The sequence below is a fragment of the Sarcophilus harrisii genome, chromosome X (genome assembly GCF_902635505.1).
Source record: "Sarcophilus harrisii chromosome X, mSarHar1.11, whole genome shotgun sequence".
In the NCBI taxonomy this organism is placed as follows: Eukaryota; Metazoa; Chordata; class Mammalia; order Dasyuromorphia; family Dasyuridae; genus Sarcophilus; species Sarcophilus harrisii.
This window is the reverse complement of record NC_045432.1, coordinates 73,191,872-73,211,204: the sequence shown is the minus strand read 5'-3', so window position 1 is coordinate 73,211,204 and position 19,333 is coordinate 73,191,872. Positions and strand designations below refer to the sequence as shown.

Here is a 19,333-nt window from a genome sequence, read left to right as displayed (position 1 = left end):
TTTTTGCATATCGTTCTCAGTACGAGCAGTCAATGTAAATATAAAATAAGCCGAATGAAACTGTGCATCCACCTTGAGATACTGAGCCCAATTCTGGGAATATCTGCTAAGGATGCTATTATTTGGAAGGATGTGATAGAAAGCGGGCTGCATTTGAAGTCAGAGGAGTTCCAAACTAAATTGCCTTGTTAACTTCCTGAATGACCCTGATCAGGTCATTTAATGTCTGCAGGCCTTAGTTTTGTCATCTGTAAACTGGGGGAGGGAATGAATGCAGTGATCTCTTGGATGCCTTCCAATCTCATCTAGGATTCCGTGAGTCCATGATCTTGCCAGGACCCATTGATAGCCAGGGTTGCCTTGCAGAGATTTGAGGAGAAGCTTTTTAAACAATGAGTCGCAGTTCTAAGAAGCCTGACAAATAAATGGCTTAGGAACATTAGAGTCTCCCACCATTCCTAGGAAGTGGGGGCTATAATTATCCTCACTTTCCATATGAAAAAGGTACATCTTAGTAGAAGAAAAATGACTTAGTCAACATCCCATAGCCAGTAAGTGTCTGAGATGCCGTCTGAACCCATTTTTTTTCCGACTCCAGGTCCAGGGGTTAATGCATTATCCACACTGACTCTCAGCACTAAGACAGTGTCCCCTGTTGTGTACAAAAAGGACTACAGTCAGGGAGAAGGGCAAACCAACTAAAACTAACTAGCTTCATTAATTTGGCTGGACAGCAGGAATAGAAAGGCTCAGGTAAATTGTAATTGTTTTCTATACTTCCTGTGTTGGGGATTAACCCAGCATCCCTGGCTTTCTCAAGATTGTTTTGGGTGTGCATTTTAGCCCAATTTCACATGTAGAATAATACTATCCAGGTGAAGAGAAGAGGGAGACCAGCCACAAAGTCCCAAACCCCTCTCTAGGGATATGTCTGGGGACAGATTTGAGAATCTTCTCCACAGAGATGATTAGCAGAAGGCGGGGGAGTGATGGGATCATTGCGGAAAAGAGCAGAGGCAGGGATGAGACTACACCAGCTAGTGGGAAGGAATGGTCAGGAAGCGGGGAGAACCAGGAGAGTGCAGGCTCTCTCATGGAGGATGGACTTTGGAAGAAGAGAGGGTATGACAGCATCAGAATGGGAAGGCAGATGAATCTACTGAGAAAAGTGCGGAACTGGGCGTAGAATCATAGACTATTAGAACGGGCAGGAATTTTTTGGTGACCTATAGTGAGCACAGTTGCAGTCAAGGGTGCAAGGATACAAGAATAGCAAAAACGAAGGGTACGTATAGGTACCAAGCAGGGTGGGGTAGCAGGTACAGATGTTGGGTAGTTCTAGGGATGATCACAAATTTAGAGCTAGGGCCTTCTTGTCCACAGGCCCAGGAAAGTGAAGTGACTTGTATAAGTTCACATAGGCAGTAAGTGGCAGAGGCAGAATTGGAACCCAAGACCTTTAATTTTAAATGCAGTGGTCTTCCTGCTATACCAGACTTTAGGATCTATACTTGGATACTTTAAGTGTCATCTTAGTAGAGAGCTTCAGTGATTTTAATGGTTGGAAATGAGCAAATTTACCTTCAGTCGACAGCTTCAGTATTCAGATTTTCACAATTAACAAAATTTATAATTAGCACAATTGACTTTAGTAGATGGCTTCGGTAATTTTCCCAATTAACAACATTTACAATTAATATTGAACAAAAGGATGAGCTGGCGCCACCCTTCTGCCCAGAAGGCTCTCTGCATTCAGCAGAGCTAGCTCTCCAGTGATGGACACTGGCCATTGCCACCTCCTCCCATATTCAGTCAGTTGCCAAATGCGATCATTCCCACCTCCAGCACGTCTCTCCCTTCCATCCTGCTCATACAGCGCCCGCCCCAGCTGAGGCCCTCGGCACCTCTTTCCTGGAGTCGGTGGAGCCTCTTGGTGGATCTCCGTCTGAAGTCTCTCCCCTGTCCACTCCATCTGCCACATCTCTGTCACGAGGGTGTAGTTAAAACCCATGGCTGCCCATAAGCCTCCCTGCTTAGCACTCCAGCTGCGCCTCCAGGATCAAGCATAATTGCCTGTTTGACAGACAAAAGTAGTCCCTGACCTGACTCCAGCATACAGCTTATCATATACGAATTGTGTACGATAGAACTGCTCTTGCCTGCCAGCAGAGGCCTAGCCTAGCAAAGTACAGAGAGCCTTCTGACCGGGAGGTCACTCCCCTTCCCATATACCATGAGCCAGGCAAAATAGTTGCTTTGCCATTCCTCACATGGAACACTTATTTCCCATCCTGCTTCTGCAGAGGCTGTTTGCTTTTATCTCAAATGCCATCCCTTCTCGTCTCTATCTTTGAAAATCTGTCATTCCTGATGAGTCACTTCAGTTGTATGTGATTTTCTGTGACCCCATTGGGGGTTTTCTTGGCAAAAATCTAGGACTGATCGGCCATTTCCTTCCCCAGCTCATTTTTCAGATGAAGAAACTGAAGCCAACAAAGTTAAGTGACTTGTCCAGGGTCACCCAGCTAATAAAAATCTGAAGTTGGAGTTGAACTCAGGAAGAGGAGTCTGACTCCAAGCTTGGCACTCTGTACACTTCACTCGTTAGTTTCCTTCAAAGCTCAGTGCAAGGCCCACCTTCTAAATGAAGTCTTTCCTGAGCCCCCTAGTGGCTATTGACTCCCTCCCAAGTTACCTGAGAACCCTTTTGTCGATATTTTGTATTTACTTATTTATAGACAGGTTTTTCCTCATAGGTTGTAACCCCCTTTACAGCAGCGACTATTTTCCTTTTCGTTTTTAATCTTCAGTACCTAGTATACAGTAGACACTTAATATATGCTTACTAATTGAACCCTTAAAACCCACCAGAGTTTGTTTTTCAATAATGGAACTTCCAAGAATCCAGCATCAAAGAAAAACTGTAGTGGAGACTATTTATACATGAAAATGATGGGGGGAGAAGAAACCTTTGGCAGTACCAGCCATTCCAGTAGGGCCAAATTCTAACAAAAAGAGGGGCTGCTAAATAACATATAGAGCAGGTAGGTGGCGCCACAGTATAAAAAGCACCTGTCCTAGAGTCAGGAAGACTTCCTGAATTTAACTGCAGCCTCAGACACTGGGCAGGTCTTGTCACTGATTGCCTCAGTTTCCTTACCTGTAAAATAAGCTGGAGAAGGAAATAGGCAACCAGTCCTGGATCTCTGCCAAGAGAGCCCCAAATGGGGTCACGGAGACTCAGAAAGGATGGAACAGCAATCGAAGGATAAGAAATCATCCATAAGATAAGCTGCTATGTCTCATTGTATTTTTATCTTGTTTAATCAAGTAATTTGTTTAATTAATTAATTTGACTCTGGTTTGGTTTCCACTGCCATCTAATCCACCTATAACCGGTCATACCGATTCTATAGAATCAAATGTAATCAAAAGAATCAAAATGTATATAATAATGTTTATATCACAGATTTCAAGTGATTGTAGGCAGCCAAGTTGGGGATTTTCTCCTATATACCCAGAAAATGCTATGTAGAAAAAGAAAACATCCAAAAGCTCTGAGTAAAATCTCTAGTGCGCTGGCTTTGGGAAGGTTTTCAGCAGTTTCATGTGAAATCGGAAGCTAATGTCAATAACCATTAGGAGGGTATAAGGAGGTGTCTGAGAGGGAGAAGCTGCAAATGCTTTCTATAATGACCGATAAACGACTGTATGGAAACACAGCGGGCACTGAAAACCCTGGTTGAAAGGAGTCAGCAAGCAACTGAAAGAAATAACTGAACTAGATTAAATGCCAGGAGCTGGCTTGGTTTGAGGGGGACAGTTGAGGAAATCGGCCTCCCTCTTGGAAGTGGGGAACTACAGGTGCCAAATGGTGGATGCGGTCATTAACGACCTTTCTCGTTAAAAGGAAAGGTCTGGGGGTGGGGGTGATAGCAAGTACTTTTCTATTGGAAAATGACCGTTATAGGAATTATAGGGAAGAGTTGTGATAAAAAGGAATGAATCATTGAAAAAGAAGGGGCTGGGTAACCAGGTGAGAGCCAGGGTGTCTCAACAAAAATTAGAGAGGCCTGAAAGGGTTATGATCTGCATTATGGGAGAGAGTGCCTGCATTGAGGAAAACCACTAGGGGACTAGAATTGGTTCGTAAAAAACCGAAGGGATGATTTGATTTTTTTTTTGTTTGATTTTTAACAAACTCAGCCGAAAAAAAGTCCAGAGAAGGAAACAAAATGTCCTGATGGATGGAACAGCTTCACTACAAATAAAGCCAGAACAATAATAATGCTAGTCTGAAAATGGAAGAAATAGCCCTAGTGGACATGATCATAAGGTATGATCAAAAGAGATGATTGTTATTTTTAATGTATATGAATATATACATTATAATATTAGCACAGTGCCTACCACATAGTAAGCACTATCTAAGTGTTAACTATCATCACAAGGTTTAGTGGGGTTTGTAAATGATAAACCCAATCTAGGAGTCAAGAGCACCTGGATGAACCAGCTGCAAGCTGTTAAATAGGGGGGGGCCTGGAGTTCTTTGGCCCTCTGTTCCATCCTTTTGTCTCTTTGTGTCTCTGTCTCTTTCTCCTTCACTCCCCTCTTCTCCTTTCTCCCTCTTTCACACCACTTGCCCACCTCGCAGCAGCAAACACAGTCTGAAGGCAAGGGTGTGGGGGCTAATTGCCAGCAAGTACAGCTGAGATGAATTCCCTTATTCAGCTTCACAGGACTTGCTCATTAGCCCGGCCAGGGGTTAAAGGGCTAGACTCTAATGAGGACGCCAGGAGTCCCTATTCTACAGGGATTCCCTTTGTCCTCTGTGCCGCCCCTTTCCCAGGTCCTGAACTTTGGCATTCTAGCTCCACAGGCTAGTCCGATTTGCTTCTCCCTGGCTTTAGGCTTAGCTGCCATTTAGTCATTTCTTATTTTCTCACCATCTCTATGTGCCAGTCTGCCTCATTAATCCTGCCCCTATGATGTTCCTTTTCCGGTTCAAATTAAAAGGAAGAACTTGTGGAACATGGAAGGAGATTGGACCCATTTCCTTCCAAGGTCTGGTTTAGTTCCAAGATTTTATTCTATGCCATCCTATTCTAGTTTCAATAGTTTTTACTTTTAAGTCTTGAAGTCTTTGTATGTTTGTTAACTCATTGGATTCTTTAATCCCTATAAGGTGGGTGTCCTAGTATCTTTGGTTCACAGATGGGAAAATTGAGGCTAGAGAGGTTGATTTGGATTTCTTGAGTCACACAGCTAGAATTCCACTCAGATCTTCCCAATTCCAATCTTTGTTCTCTGTTGGTTGCACCAAGTTCTCCTTGTTCCTGTTTAACCCTCTCGGCAGGCTGTGTCCATAGTCTCTGTACTTTTCCATTACATAACATCTGCTTTATAATTTCTGAAAAGAACCTTTTTGCCTAATTATTACCCCGTCCTGGGATGTCAGCCACCAGCCTCGGCTGAAGGTCTTTATGGCCCGGGATCTTTTATGTCCTTCCATAAGGATGGGGTTGACTGAATTAATCAATCACACCACTTAAAGTGACAAGATGTTAGACCTCGATATGGTAACTATGTGCTGACACATTGGGTGAATTAGTAAATTACAGGCTTTAGACTAAGTGTGGGATTTGGATCAATTTAGATGTCCTTGAAAGTCACTGGATGAAGTGGAGCCATGTCCATGAAGTGTATCTGCATTGGTTGAGGAGTCTCAGTCTCTTTCTTCCCCCCATGAATTTTGTGTAAAATAACAGACCGGCTTAGAACCCTGTGGTTCCATCACCTGGAAGCTTGGTGGAAACCTCCTCCAGCCACGTGCCTAAAAGGACTCAGCAAGGGGGGGGGGTGTTAGGAGTCAGAGTTGGAAGCATTTAGGATTATGGAAGTTCTTTAGCTTTAATCAGTCTCTTCCTCTCCCCACCCCCCATTTGAAAAGAGAAGGGCCTTGTGAGATTTGAAGGATCCAGAGAATTTGGTGCTTCCAACCTGGGGCCCTAGTACACCCCACAAAAAGCTGCCGGCTGTATCTGCATTAGAAACTAAGAACAGAGAAGAGAGTATGAGGAAAGGAAGATGCAAGGCAGTACAAAGAACCCAGCAGAAAAATTACACAATCCCTAAAGCAAACGCAAAAACCACTTCCAGGAGCTGTGAATTATCCTCTTTGCCACATGTTCTCTAAACTTGAGTTCCCTTCTGGATTTTTTATCTACTGGTGGGACAGTGGATCTCAGCCTTTTTTTGGGGGGTGGGGGTGGGAAGAGATATACACTACCAACTATCACCATAGTAAGTAACCATTTGTAAAGATGAATGAAGTTTGGTTGATTGACATCCACTGATAATCAAGGAGTATGTGGGGGACTACACCAGTGTGGGGGCCGGTAGTGAACTGGAGCATTAGAAAAAGACCAGCCCAAAGTAGTTTGGATTACTCCTGGAGCTCTGGGGAGAGAGTGTAGGAGCTGAGCCTCGATGTCCCAGCTTGCCGATACCAGTAGTAGAGCCAGTTCATTTTTGGAAAAAGTAGCTCGAGTATGTAGTACACTTCAGCGATCCTAGAAGAGCATTCTCAGCACACATTTTCACGCCCAAAGCAACACCCTCTTTGGCTTCTGTAACTTTGAAAATACTTGGAGTCCCACAGTTTACATTCTGATCCAGTCATCCTTAGCCTCTTATCTGGGAGCTAGAGATCAAATAGATTCTCAGTCTCTGATTCAGTAAATGAGCAAGCCCAGAAGAGTAAGAGAGAAGGGAAAAATCTGTTGCATAACCACTTTTTGAGTTTCTTCTACTCTAATCCAATAATCATTAATTAAGCCATGTGCAATGCTCAAGCTAGATCCCGAGGGATACAAAGACAAAGCAAAAAGCAGACCCTGCCTTCAAAGAGCTTTCCTTTTACTGAGGGATGGGGACAAACAATGTGTGATAACTTGAAGAGGGAGTGAACACTGTCAACTAAACGCTTCAGAAATGGTCTCGAAAGGGTTTCTAAGAGCAGAGAAAGCATTCTAGATGGGGGGGGGGGAAATGTGTGCAAAGGTATGTGAGTGGGAGATGGGAATGCCAAGATTTTTATCGTAAAACAGGGATACTTTACCTTCCGTTTTCCCCATGTGGTTGTGAAGAAAGCATGTGTGAGTCATAACTTGCATTAGCAACATGAGCTATCATTATTTCTTGAATATCTCCTTTGTGCAAGGTACTGAAGGGGGAGAACAATCATGTGGGGCCAAATAGTGTGGTGGGTGGCCAAAGGATTAGCTTAGGAGTTCAAAGATTTGACTTTTACTGCCACTTACTGGAACTAGTCATTTTATTTCTTTAAAGTGCAATTCAATCCGACTAACATTACAAGAAGCTTGTTCTGCTTGAGACATTGTGGAGGCCAGGGAGACAAAAATTAAAAGACAGTCTTCTCCCTTTCAGAAACTTCTGTTCTACTGGGTGATAAAGTTTGTTGGCTGGGACTGAATTGTTAAGAGAACTTAGAAAATGCTGTATACGGTTCAGTTAATTACATGGCAGGCTTTATTCTTCGTTTTTAGAGATGAGCCCTTGAGAAGGCCATCTTCGTCAAGCACAGTCAAATGTCTTTGGTGTTGGCTCTTACATTCTTAACTATAACTTGTTAGAAATAAAGGTCGATGGGAATTATCTTTCAAATATACTGCTGGAAGTTGTGGGATCACCTGCTATGGGATTGCACATGTTTGCAGATCGAGGATGCTGGAAGGGCCTCCTTCCTAAAGGTTGCTGCCCTTCACAGTCAATAAAATTAATTAATTAAAAGTCAGTGAACCACAGACTTGGTAAAGCGGGAATTAAGGCCTTACGAGTCATCCATTTCAACCCTTTTATCTTTACAGAAAAGGAAACTGATACCGAAAGAGCAGAGGACCCTGAGAGGCAAATGTGGTAGGAAGGAAAGAGGCAGGTGAGTCACTTAGGAGCATGGGTTTTGATTGGAAGATATCTCCCATGTCACTTCTACATTTGAAGAAACTGAGACCCACAGAAGAGACCAAGCCAGGGAATAATAGTCCAGATTTGAATCCGGATCCTCTGACTCCAGCACAGTACTGAACTTCTGGGCCTCAGTTTCCTTAACCAGAAAATAAGCATGGTAACATCTAATATGTTTGTTACAGAGTTATGGTCAGGAGCAAATGAGATTGTGTGTAAAAGGTTCTATATAAATGTCAGCTTTTAGTGGCAGAGTCAGGAAGCAAAATCTAAATTCCCAAATTCTGTGTTTCCTCCCCCCCCCCCCACCATGGCCTCATCATCAATTAAAAATTTTCGGTGATTGATATATATAAGGTAGTGATCCCCCCGGGTTCACATATGGGGGGAAATCCTTCTAAGTTGTCGGTTATTATTGTACAGACGTCAAAAGAACCGGGGAGGGGGGTATTTAGCCTCGGGAAGGGAAGACTTGGGGGAGGGTGCCCTGACCACTGTTGGAAGATTCATCTCCCAGAACGGAGCTGAAGCTGGTTCTCGTGGTCCCCACAAGGTTGAGCTAAGGCGTCATGAGGGGAAAGACCTGCCCAACCAAATCGCGATTGATGTCAGGAGGAACTTCCTGAAGGTGAGGGCTGTCCGAAGGCGGCCCGGGGCGGGGCAGGGGGGGGGGGGGGGGGGGGAAGGTTTCGTTGGCTCCGATGAGCTTCCATCGCCAAGAAGCGGTGATTCTGGGAGCCCGAGCCGGGCCCAGAGAAGTGCGGGACAGAGGAGCACGAGCTAGGGGCTCACGTCCAGGAAAGCGTCCACAGGCCGGGAGGCTGAGGAGAGGGGCGAGGAGAACCCAGCCGGCGCGTGGGTGGGTGGGGCCCTCGGGGGAGGGTGGGGCCCTCGGGGGAGGGGTTATCGTTGAGTCTCCCCGGCCCGGGCATCTCAGGCGTCAAAGCTCGTCCCGCTCCGGCCTCCCCTTCCCCGTGACCCCAGCCAGCTCCTCTCCCCAGGGACCATCCGGGCGGGGGAGGCCGAAGGGGGCCGGAAGTGGCGGGCGGGGCAGTGTGGGTCATACCCCACCCAAGCCAGTTGGGTCCGAAGTGATGGGGGATCTCGGGTCGCCTCCCCTCCCCTCTCGACTCGGGCGACAGTTTCGTCAACCCCTCCCCGCGCGTTCCGGGGGCCCGAGGAATTGCTCGGTCTCCCCGAGTTGGCAGCTCCGTCTCCCCTCCCGGGTGCGAGAGCTCTAGTAGGCTGGGCTGCGGAAGGAGCCCTCCCGGGGGCCACTTCCCCCTCCCCCGCCGCCTCCCGCGTGATCCTCTCCGTCGCCCCACATACACATACACACGTCCCTCCTCCCGGGCACACCCTCGAGCCCCAGCGCGAGCCCGCGGTCCGGGGCAGTGGGGAAGGGGGAGGAGCCGTGGGCGGAGCCGGCCGGAGGCGCGAGGCCCGCGTGCGAGGAGGAGGAGGAGGAGGAGGAGAGGGAAGGCGAGGGGGAGGAAGACGAGGAGGGCGGCGGCGGCGGCGGCGGAGGCAGAGGCTTAGGCTGAGGCGGCGCCCGGGGCAGCGGCGGCTGCAGCCTGCGCGCCCTGACCCTAGCCGAACCGAGCCGGGCCGGGCCGGGCTGTGCTGCCATGGCCGAAGTGCGCAAGTTCACTAAGCGGCTCAGTAAGCCGGGCACGGCGGCGGAGCTGCGGCAGAGCGTGTCCGAGGCGGTGCGGGGCTCCGTGGTGTTGGTGAGGCGGGGACCGGGGGCAAGCACTGACTGACGGCCGGACGCCCGGGACCGGCGCCGTCCCGGTCCCAGGCCGAGGGTTGACAGCTCGGGCGGGGCGGGGCTCGGTTGGCCCGTTCGGGCGGCGTGTCTGTGGGGGCAGGGGGGGGGGCAGGAGGGGAAGCGCGCGATATTCGGGCTTCGGAATGACTCCCTCCTTCTCTGATTCCCCTTCCCCTTCACGTCTCCCTCTCCCCATCCCCTCTCTCCCGGCTCGGCACCTGAGCCAGTGCCCGTGGCAGCTGCAGGAAGGATGCGCGAGACGCGCGCACGCGCATAGCCGCCCCACACAGCCGTGGCGCACAAAAAAAAAAAAAAAAGAGCCCCACCCAACCCCCCTTGGATGGGCGCGGTGACAGAGGAAGCAGACGACTTCCTCTGGGGGGGGGGGAGGGGGCTTTGGCCTCGCCCCCAGCCGGTGCCACCTTCCCCTCGGCCTGCGGGCTTCCTGCTCCTGCCCGAAGCTTGTGTGTCGCCCCGCTTCTTTGGCCTCCCCGCTCCCCACTGGTGCCAGTTTGTGTGTGCCGTTCGACCGTAGAAGCGGAGGAAGGGGGGAGGGGAAGGGGGGGACTCTGCCGGCCCAAAGCGACTTCAGGGCCGTTCCTTATAATTGGCATGATGTCCCGGGCAGATTCGGCAGCAAAGCCAACATTAAAGGGGAGCGTCAGAGCCTGGCGAAACCACACAAGAGTAGGAAGAGGTGACATTAGCGGGAGTTCTGGAGAAAGATCAAAGGTCGATCGTTTTCCTTTGAGATACCCATCGGAGCCCTCAGAGTTGCCACAGTGCAGAGCCTGAGACTTGCACAGACTTTGTTCGATCTCAGCTGGAGGCTTGCAAGTTGAATGGGGCGGTTGACTCCTGCTGCAGCTCATCTTTGGGATCCTTCTAAGGGGCTTAGGAATCTCCCTCTTATTTTGTTTGGTTCCTGTCCCACTCCAAGCCTACTGGAAGGCATCCCCACCGAGGGTTCACACATGAAGGCAAATGGCTTACAAAACATCAGACTGGTGCACTCGTGGTACCCCCCTCCTCAGTCCTCTGGGCTAAAGTATCCAACAGCTGGGTCTGGGCAACTCACATTGGGGACCCCCCCAATGAGCAGCCAGAAATGCCATCCAAAGGCCTTCCCCAAATATCATATATCTTATATCATATATCTTGGGGATGGGATTTGGAAGGTTCCCATGAAACTGGTGAACCTCATTCTTAAGAGGTAGAAAGTTCATCTATTAACACTCTTAACCAGACTTTGGAGTTTTGAAAATAAATGATTGTCCAGATTTTATTTGGAGGATCAAGTTTTATTTAAGTAATACCAAAGAAATTAATTTACTGAGTACACGTCTTACTTGCTCTGTACAGAACTCTGTTCTAGATACTGGGGAAAAATTTACAGAAGACAGGGTCCCTGGCATCAGGGAACTTGGTGAGGGATTAGACAAACACAAATGACCACTTGAGTGATCTTGTCCAACAGTCCAACATCCGTAAACAAGCTAAGCATCATGAGAAGCATTTGGGGGTACAAAGAGAGGCAAAAACCACTCCTTGCCCTCAATGATCACACAGTCTAATGAAGAAACCAATATGTAAATAAGTAGGTCCAACCAAGATGTGTTTAGAGTAGAAGCTGCTTGTCTGAAAGGGAAAGATTCCAGGGGTGGGGGGTTCTGGAAAGCCCTCCTACAAAAAGATTGTTTTGGAGCTGAGTCTTGAGAAGAGCCAGATAGGAGGGTGAGGAAGCAGAGCATTGCATTTTGGGAATGCCAAGGCTATGAGACAAGAAGGGGAGTACTATGTTGAGGGAGCTAGCTGGATGCTGTGATTGTAGAGTTCCTTAACCGGAGTAAGTAAAGTAAAAGAAGATGGGAAAAGTGGGCAAGGGGGCAAGTTAGAAGAGCTTCAGATGCCAGAGGGCAAGCCACTTCCTCCCTCTGAGCCTTAATGTTTTCACATGCACAATAAGGAAGTAAAGTTATTTTGATATATTCTATCTTGAAGGCCATTTCTAACTCTGAATTGATGATGTGAGTTTGCTAGTTGAGAACTTACTATTCAGAGAAGAATCAGTTATTTAGTCATGAAAGAAAATCAGGAAAAGCTTGGGGAGCCTCTCCAGTCAACAGTTCCACAAGCCTCACAGAGGGCAAGGAGAATTAGGGCTGAAAAAAGGTCATTGGATTTAATGATTAAGACAGATCCCTGATGCCCTTTTAAGAGGGCGGTTTTTAGCAGAATGGTCAGAAGAGCCAGATTTGCAAAGGATTGAGGAGAGACTGTGTGGTGATGAAGGTTAGCTGTGAAAGTGAGAGATGAAATGGTGCTGTGTGGTAGAAGGGGTCCAGAGGAGGGCTTCTTACAAAGGATTTTTAAAGGCTTGACGATCTGATGCCATCTAGAGAGGGAAAGACTGCTGGAGTAAGGTTCTGGATGAGAAAAGAGAGAGAAGTATTACTCTTAGTGAAGAGGCCTGGAGGAGATGATGCTGAATTTGGAAGAATAATTAAGAAAGCTCATGGCAGATGCAGTAGGAGTCTAGGTCATCTGTGGTGAAGAGAGTGTGGTCAGAAGAAAAGAGAAAAAGGTTTGGGACAGATATTGTGGGAAATGAAATGAGGAAAAACATTAAAGGGCAGCAGCAAGATTGCAGTTTAAATTATGCATTGTAAATTAGTAGTGGGTAAAATGAGCTCAAGAGCTCTGGAACGGAAGCAGTGAATTTGGATGGTGGAATTACCCATGGGTCCATAGTTGAAGTTTGGAAATGTCATGGGAGTAAGATGAGAAGATGACATGGGATTTTAGAGTAATAATAGTTTGTAAATCATTACAGTGGCAGACCGTGGTATCAAGGCTGGATCTGGAGATAATAAGTGATGGAGAGTGGAGAAATGGCTTGGGGATATGTCATTATGTGAAGTTCATTTTTGTTTAGTGTTCCTGGTAGAGCAGGAAATTGTTGGAGAGAGTGAGTTTCTTTAAGTTCGACTTTGACTAAGATCAATGATTACTAGCCCTACTTTTTTTTCCTAGTAGATTCCATTCCTGATCCTTGTGGTAGTGTTTGTGTATATGACCCATCTCTAACTCTTCTACTTGAATTCAGCTCCTTAACTTGCCTTGCTGTTACTTAACTTCCCACCCCTCCCATGGATCCTTCCCTTGTCTTCTTTCCTCCATCCTTTCCTTCCCTCTTTATCCCATTCTCCTTAATCTACACCTCTTATCTCATTCCTGTTGAACTAAACACCCTTCTGTATCCCACTTTGTCACCCTTTCTCCCTTAATCCCTTTCCCATGGATTTATACATTTTGTCTCATTACCATAACTCTATACAACCTTCTGCACTCCACATTATCCTGTGCCACTCTTTCCCCCTTCTTTATTCCTTTCCCCTTAATCTACACACCCTTCTGTACCCCACTTTGTCCTTTATCCTTTGCCCATTAATCTACACACCTTCTCCAACTGCCAAAAATCTACACATCCTTCCATACCCCATCTTATCTTATTCCTTCCCCCTTATTTCTTTATAGGTTTTGGACGATGCTCTATCCTTCACGGTGTATGTATATGTAGTGTTCCCTGTTTAACCCATTCCCGATGTGAGTAGGTTTTCAGAACATCAAGCCCTCCTACCCTCTCCAATGCCTCTGTATCAGTGAGAGTGGAAATTCTATTTAAATAACCCAATATCAGAAAAAGAAATTGAACAGTCCACAATTTAAGTCCCAAAGGAAAAAGAAATCTCCAAAATCAGATGGATTTGCTAGTGAATTGTATCACTTATAGCATGATTAATGCCAGTATTACACGAACTGTTGGCAAAAAAATAGAAAAAGAAGTGACCCTTCTAGATTCTGTGATGCAAATATAGTTTTGATACCTAAACCACAGACAGAAAAAGCAGGGAAAGAAAAAAAAACTATCATTATTCTTAATGAACACTAATGCAAAATTCAAACAAAATATTAGCAAATAGAAAATGAAATTTCAAAATTCTTGATCTTGGAGGTAGGACAATAGGTAGCAATCATTAATTTAGAGTGTGATCTATATGTAAATGGTAGAAAAAGTAAAGATTCAAATAATACACTTGCAATCAGTCTATACATATACATATATATATATATATATATATATATATATATATATATATATATATATATATATATACATATGTAGTACCTACCAAGTGTCAGACGGTATCAGGTACTTCATTTGAAATTAACTGGACATTTTTCCTCATTGAATCTCAATATATCCAGTTAGGGTTGATCTTTGAAAGTGTTTGTCATTGGGACTTTCAGACTATACAGACAACTCCATTTTAGTCTAGCCTTAAACTGAGATTATGGAACAATCAAGGAAATGTCTTTGAACGTGATGCTTAGTGATGTCAAAGTGTGACTTTTTGTCTTGTGGAGCCTCTTCTTTTGGTATTAGAACCAATCACTAATGTCACTGCCACAGGAAACTAGTACTGGAAATAGGGTGTTATAAACTCCATAGTCTGATCTGCCTTAATGGTGATAACATGTATTTGGGGTAACTGAGTCACAAGGGCTCCAGATTCGGTACTAGTCATGTCCCAAATTCTGGGTTTTAGTTCTTGGATTCCAGTTTATAATCCTAAATTAGAAGAGGCTGTTCAATACAAAGTGATCTTCCCCAGAAAGATTAACTATAGTAAATACCAAAGTATTTTGCAGTTACAGGAATTCAGTTATATTGCACCTAAAATCATATTTACCATTAATAACTTCTCACATTTCGATAGTGCTTGGTACCTAGCAAAGGGGAGTAGGAATTACTTGATTCTTTTTCAATGCGAGGGATTCCCACTCAGAGTACTATGCTATTCTTCAAAGAATACATGGGTCCAAGTTAAGCTTAACTATCTGGGGAGTTCAGTACAAATCCTTTGCATATTCTATGGTGATATAAATAAAACTTGCCCTACAGTATATCCGATTCCTTGTTAGTTTGAATACTTTCCTGGGACCTACTGATAGTCTTCCACAACCCCCCTTTTGGGGAACCCAAGCTGAATTCTGATGTTCCCAGGAGAAATCTTTGGAATCATCTGCTTTTTTTTGATTCCACACTTTTAACAACCATCTGAAAAAAATGCTCTAATTCCCTAAAAACTAGAGAAACGCAAATTAAAAGAACTTTCAGGTACCATATCACACATAATCCAAAGAAATCTGCAAGAGAAGCTCCCAAGTTTGAACCTAGTCTTTCTGAGCTTAGGACTTTGGTAATGGAGCAAAGATCACATTTTGAGAGACAGTTTGTTGCACTGGAAGGAGCATAGGATTTGGGGACAGTACAGGCTTTGGTCTGAATTCTAGCTCTGACATCAACCAGTTCCATAAGGCTACTTGTTAGCCTCTCTGTGTTTGTCCCTGTATCTCTAAGTTGGAGACAATACTAGTCTCAATACCTACTCTGGCGGATTAAGGTCAGGAAAGAAATGTGAACCTGCATTGTTTATTATTATTATCCGAGTCCAGTGTTTTTTCCACTGTGGAGTACTGTCTCCTGTGTGGTATTGTCCTTACTCTAAGCCCAGACCTGCAACATTATGTCATGCTCAATTTTCTGTTTAGAATTCATCTTCCCAATTAGAGCCTTGGTGATGTTATCAGTACCATTCAGCTAGGTTCTGATCAGAATATTCAAAGCACTTAGATTTGTGATATATATAGTACACAGCTGTATGTTGCACCATTAATTCACTATTTTCATGAATCTAATGACTACAACATAACAGACAAGAGTATATTTACATGAATATGATATTGTAGGCACAAAATCCAGTGGTAGTCGCAGGGAATAGGAGCCAGGTCAGTTATTGCTAGTAAGTGGTTCTTAGGAGGGGGCTTCTTTCATAGGTCATTTGGGGAACAACATTATTAGCTGAGCAAACTTCTCTAATAAAAGTCTCATTTCTAAGCTATATAGGGAACTGAATCAAATTAATAAGAATAAGAGCCATCCTCAGATTGATAAATGGTGATTTTTTGAGAAAGTAATCTTGGCTTTTAACAACCATATGGGGAAAATGCTGTGATTTCCCCCCAAACTAGAGAAATGTAAACTAGATAAGAAAAATGACAAATGCTGGAGGGGCTATGGGAAAACAGGTACATTTAATGCACTGATTGGTAAAGCTGTGAACTTGGTCAAGTCTTTCTAGAAAGCTATGCCCCAAAACTAATAAACTGTATGCCCCTCTCCCTAGTGATATCTCTATTAGGTCTCTACCCTAAAGAGATTGAAGAAGGAGGAAAAGGACCCATATATACAAAAATATTTGTAGCAGCTCTTTTTGTGGTAGCAAAGAACTGGAAACGGAGGGGTGCTTGTCATTTGGGGAATAGATGAGCAGTTAGGGCATACGCATGTGATGGAATACTGTTGTTGCCTAAGAAATTGTGAGGGGGGTGATTTCAGAAAAACCTGAAGACATGTATGAACTGATGTAAAGGGAAGTGAGCAGAACCAAGATACTGATTTATACAATAGTAACCATATTGTGAAAACAACTTTGAAAGATTTAGGAACTATGATCACTACAATGACCAACCTACAATTCCAGACGATTGATGATGAAACATACTGTACACCTCCAGGTAGAGAAGTGATGAACTTGGAGTGTAAAGTGAAGCCCCTTTGGGGTGAGGGTAGAGGGGAGGAACACAGCTAATGCGGACATTTGTTTTGCTCAATTTCATGTATCTGTGATGGGGAAAAAAAGATTATAAGCTGAGATAGTACCTTTTGATCTTCAGTGTCTTTTAATCTTAAAGTAATAAATGTAGACTTTAAAGCTTTTTTCTTTCTATAAAAGAAGGAAGAGCTATTTGTCCCTCCCCCAAATACATTCGACAAACATGTCGTGTTATTTGTAGGTTGCTTACACATTACCTCTATACTTGGAAGAGATGCTGCAAATAGTAAGGCACTCAATAAGCATTTGATGCTAAAGGCCATTCCCGTGCTTCAGGTATCCTGAGATGACCTTGTATGCCAGATGCCAGCTGCATTTTCTTCTCAGTTACAGTAGCCGTGGGCTTTACTGGAAGGGCAATACCGTCCCCTTCCAGGACTGCTCAGGTTCCATACTGTTTCTTTAATAAAGATAACCTCTAAGACTTCGCTTCTTTTGTGTTTTGGACCCCTTTGGAAGGCTTGTGAAGCCTGTGGATCTCTGTTCAAATTATGTTCTTAAAATAATTTAAGGAAATGCCGAATTTTAGTTAAAGGATAGTGAAAGTAAAGATAATTTTCCCCTCCACTAAACTTCACGAATGCCCTGACATATATCGAGGAATCTCTGCCCTCTTAAAGGGGCTAAAGAACATCTCGAATCTTTGCTCCGTTTCCCCCACTTTGCCTGGAATGATTAAGCTGATATTTAGGAAAGGACTGAAGGCCCAGCTTTGTCCTGAAGGAGCAATTTGGGGGAAGTATTTAATACAGGTGAAAATACGGAATGCTCTGGAACCCATGAGAAGTTGCACAAGAAAATCAAGTCCTGTTGGCCCAAATGGCCTTACTCCATGCTTAGGCTTGATAGGCCTGATTCTCTTCAGGTTACTTTTCCTAATCATGCCAATCTCTGGGCTCAGGTTGCATTATTCCCTGTGATGCTGCCTCAGGTACTGGAGCCCAGGAGGCTACCTTCTGAACTTCTCTGAACTGAGAGCAGCCCTTAATTAGCCAGTTCCTTGGGGGGGGGGATGCAAATCAAAGCCAGAATGGTTTCTCTTTAGGGATTTCCAGAAACCAGAGACACCTCTTCTCTAAGCTGCTTTGAGGCAGAAGAAAATATTGTTTTCCTGCAGGGCCTCCAGACAGTCCTCTCAATGGCAGTCTTTTCCCATTTTTTAAACCACCAGTGTAGCCCTTCTAGACATTCTATAGTCATTTTCACCTCTCAGAGTAGGGGCTCCATGGATCTCCAAGGGCCATGTAGATAAGATTTCAGAAGGTCTGTGGACTTGAATGGGAAAAACAATTGCATCTTTATTTGCACTGTGTCTGACTGAAAATTTCACATTCCTTTCAAAGATTTAAAAAGCTGCCTCTGAGAGGAGGGGAAGGCGAGCTTCACTAGGCTGCCTGCTGAAGGGGGCTGGAGCACCCAGAAGGTTTCCTCCAACATAGAACTGACTGTTGCACCCACAGCTGATAGATTGATAAGCACAGAACCTTGCATGTGGCGGGTACTTCATGCATGTGGTTCAATTAATGTTTGTTGAATAAAAACATTGATTTGCTTTCTGGTATTTAGTGGGCACCTGCTTTGTGCCAGCCACTGAGAAGCAAAGACAAAAAAGGAGAGTCTACTCTTAAGGAGCTTAGTTCCATTGGGTTCTCAGTTCTCTTAATTCTAAACAATTTGTAGATGGAACAGAAATTTAAATTCAAACGGTATGGAAGTAGATAAAACAATTTCCTTGGGGGAGGAGAGAGAATCAGTAAAGGAGCCCCCCCACCTGAGCTTTTAAGAAAGTTATGGTTTCTGTGAGGGGGAGAAGGGAGGTGGGAGTACATTCCAGACTGTGCAAAGGCAGCCAAATTGTAGACAGTGATGGATTGGGGAGACAGATGAGGAATGAGGGAATGAGTTAGGACAGTCTGGATGTGGGGAATAAAGGGAGCTAAAGATCCAGATGTGAGGCGGTGACAGAAAGCCAGGCAGGTTTCTAGGCAGCACTTGGGACAGAACAGAGAGTTTGAGCCAGCACGCTGTTAGAGCAGCTCATGAGAGCCAAGATTTAGGCAAAACCATTCTCAGCCAGGGAGCTTCTTCCAGGATAGAGCCAGACCCGCTTGGGGTGGGCAGGACATCAGCTCGTGCTGCCTGAAGCACCAGAAAAAGCTTTTGTGGAGCCATGGCGACCTGGAGAGTTACCACAAGGTCAATGGGCAGAAAAGCGGGCCATCAATGAGGATTCCATAGCGTCCTTTTTCCTCCCCACCCCAAGCCATGCTCAATGGGTTGGTTTAGACCTAGGAATGTGGGAGCCGAGTGGTGGAGCTCCTTGCTCTGTCTCACTTGGTGCAGCTGATTGAGAGCTTCCAGTTCTGGACAGAGTTAGCAGTATTTAAAGGGATTAATTCTCCACAAGGAACTCAGTGGCCATCAGATAGGTCCCAGGTCCTCTTGAATTCAAGGTACTTAGAGAAGATAGAAAGCTACTTGAGGATTCCTTCTCCTAAGGAGTCTACAATTTGGTAGGCTAGATCGGTGGTTTTCGATTTTTTGTTCTCAGTATCTTAATATTATTGAAAATCATCGAGGATCTATTCAAAGAGTTTTTGTGTGTGTGGGTTAGATTTGTGACTGACAGCATATTTGAAATAAAAACTGATTTTAAATTGTAAATCTTCTGAAAGGGTTTCAGAGATCCCCGAGGATTCCCTGGATCACACTTTGCACACTGGGATAGATAATACTTGTGTCCAAGTAACTGGCATAGAACAGAATAGCATCGCCTAGTGGAGATGTGCTTGTGACTTGTGAGGAGGCAGAGAGAACTTCTACTTAAGATAAGCAG

The 19,333-nt window shown here is 45.0% G+C and overlaps 1 protein-coding gene across 4 annotated transcripts in view; it reads left to right on the top strand.

The window, feature by feature from the left end:
* Nucleotides 1–9,502: 9,502 nt before the first annotated feature.
* The window catches only part of DOCK11 (dedicator of cytokinesis 11), a 177,476-nt gene continuing 167,645 nt past the window's right edge, over nt 9,503–19,333 (top strand). For all 4 annotated transcript variants that reach the window (XM_031944634.1, XM_031944635.1, XM_031944633.1 and 1 more), the window contains exon 1: nt 9,503–9,716. In XM_031944634.1, the coding sequence (XP_031800494.1) occupies nt 9,615–9,716 (102 nt within the window). In that variant the 5' untranslated portion in view covers nt 9,503–9,614. The remainder of the gene's footprint in view (nt 9,717–19,333) is intronic.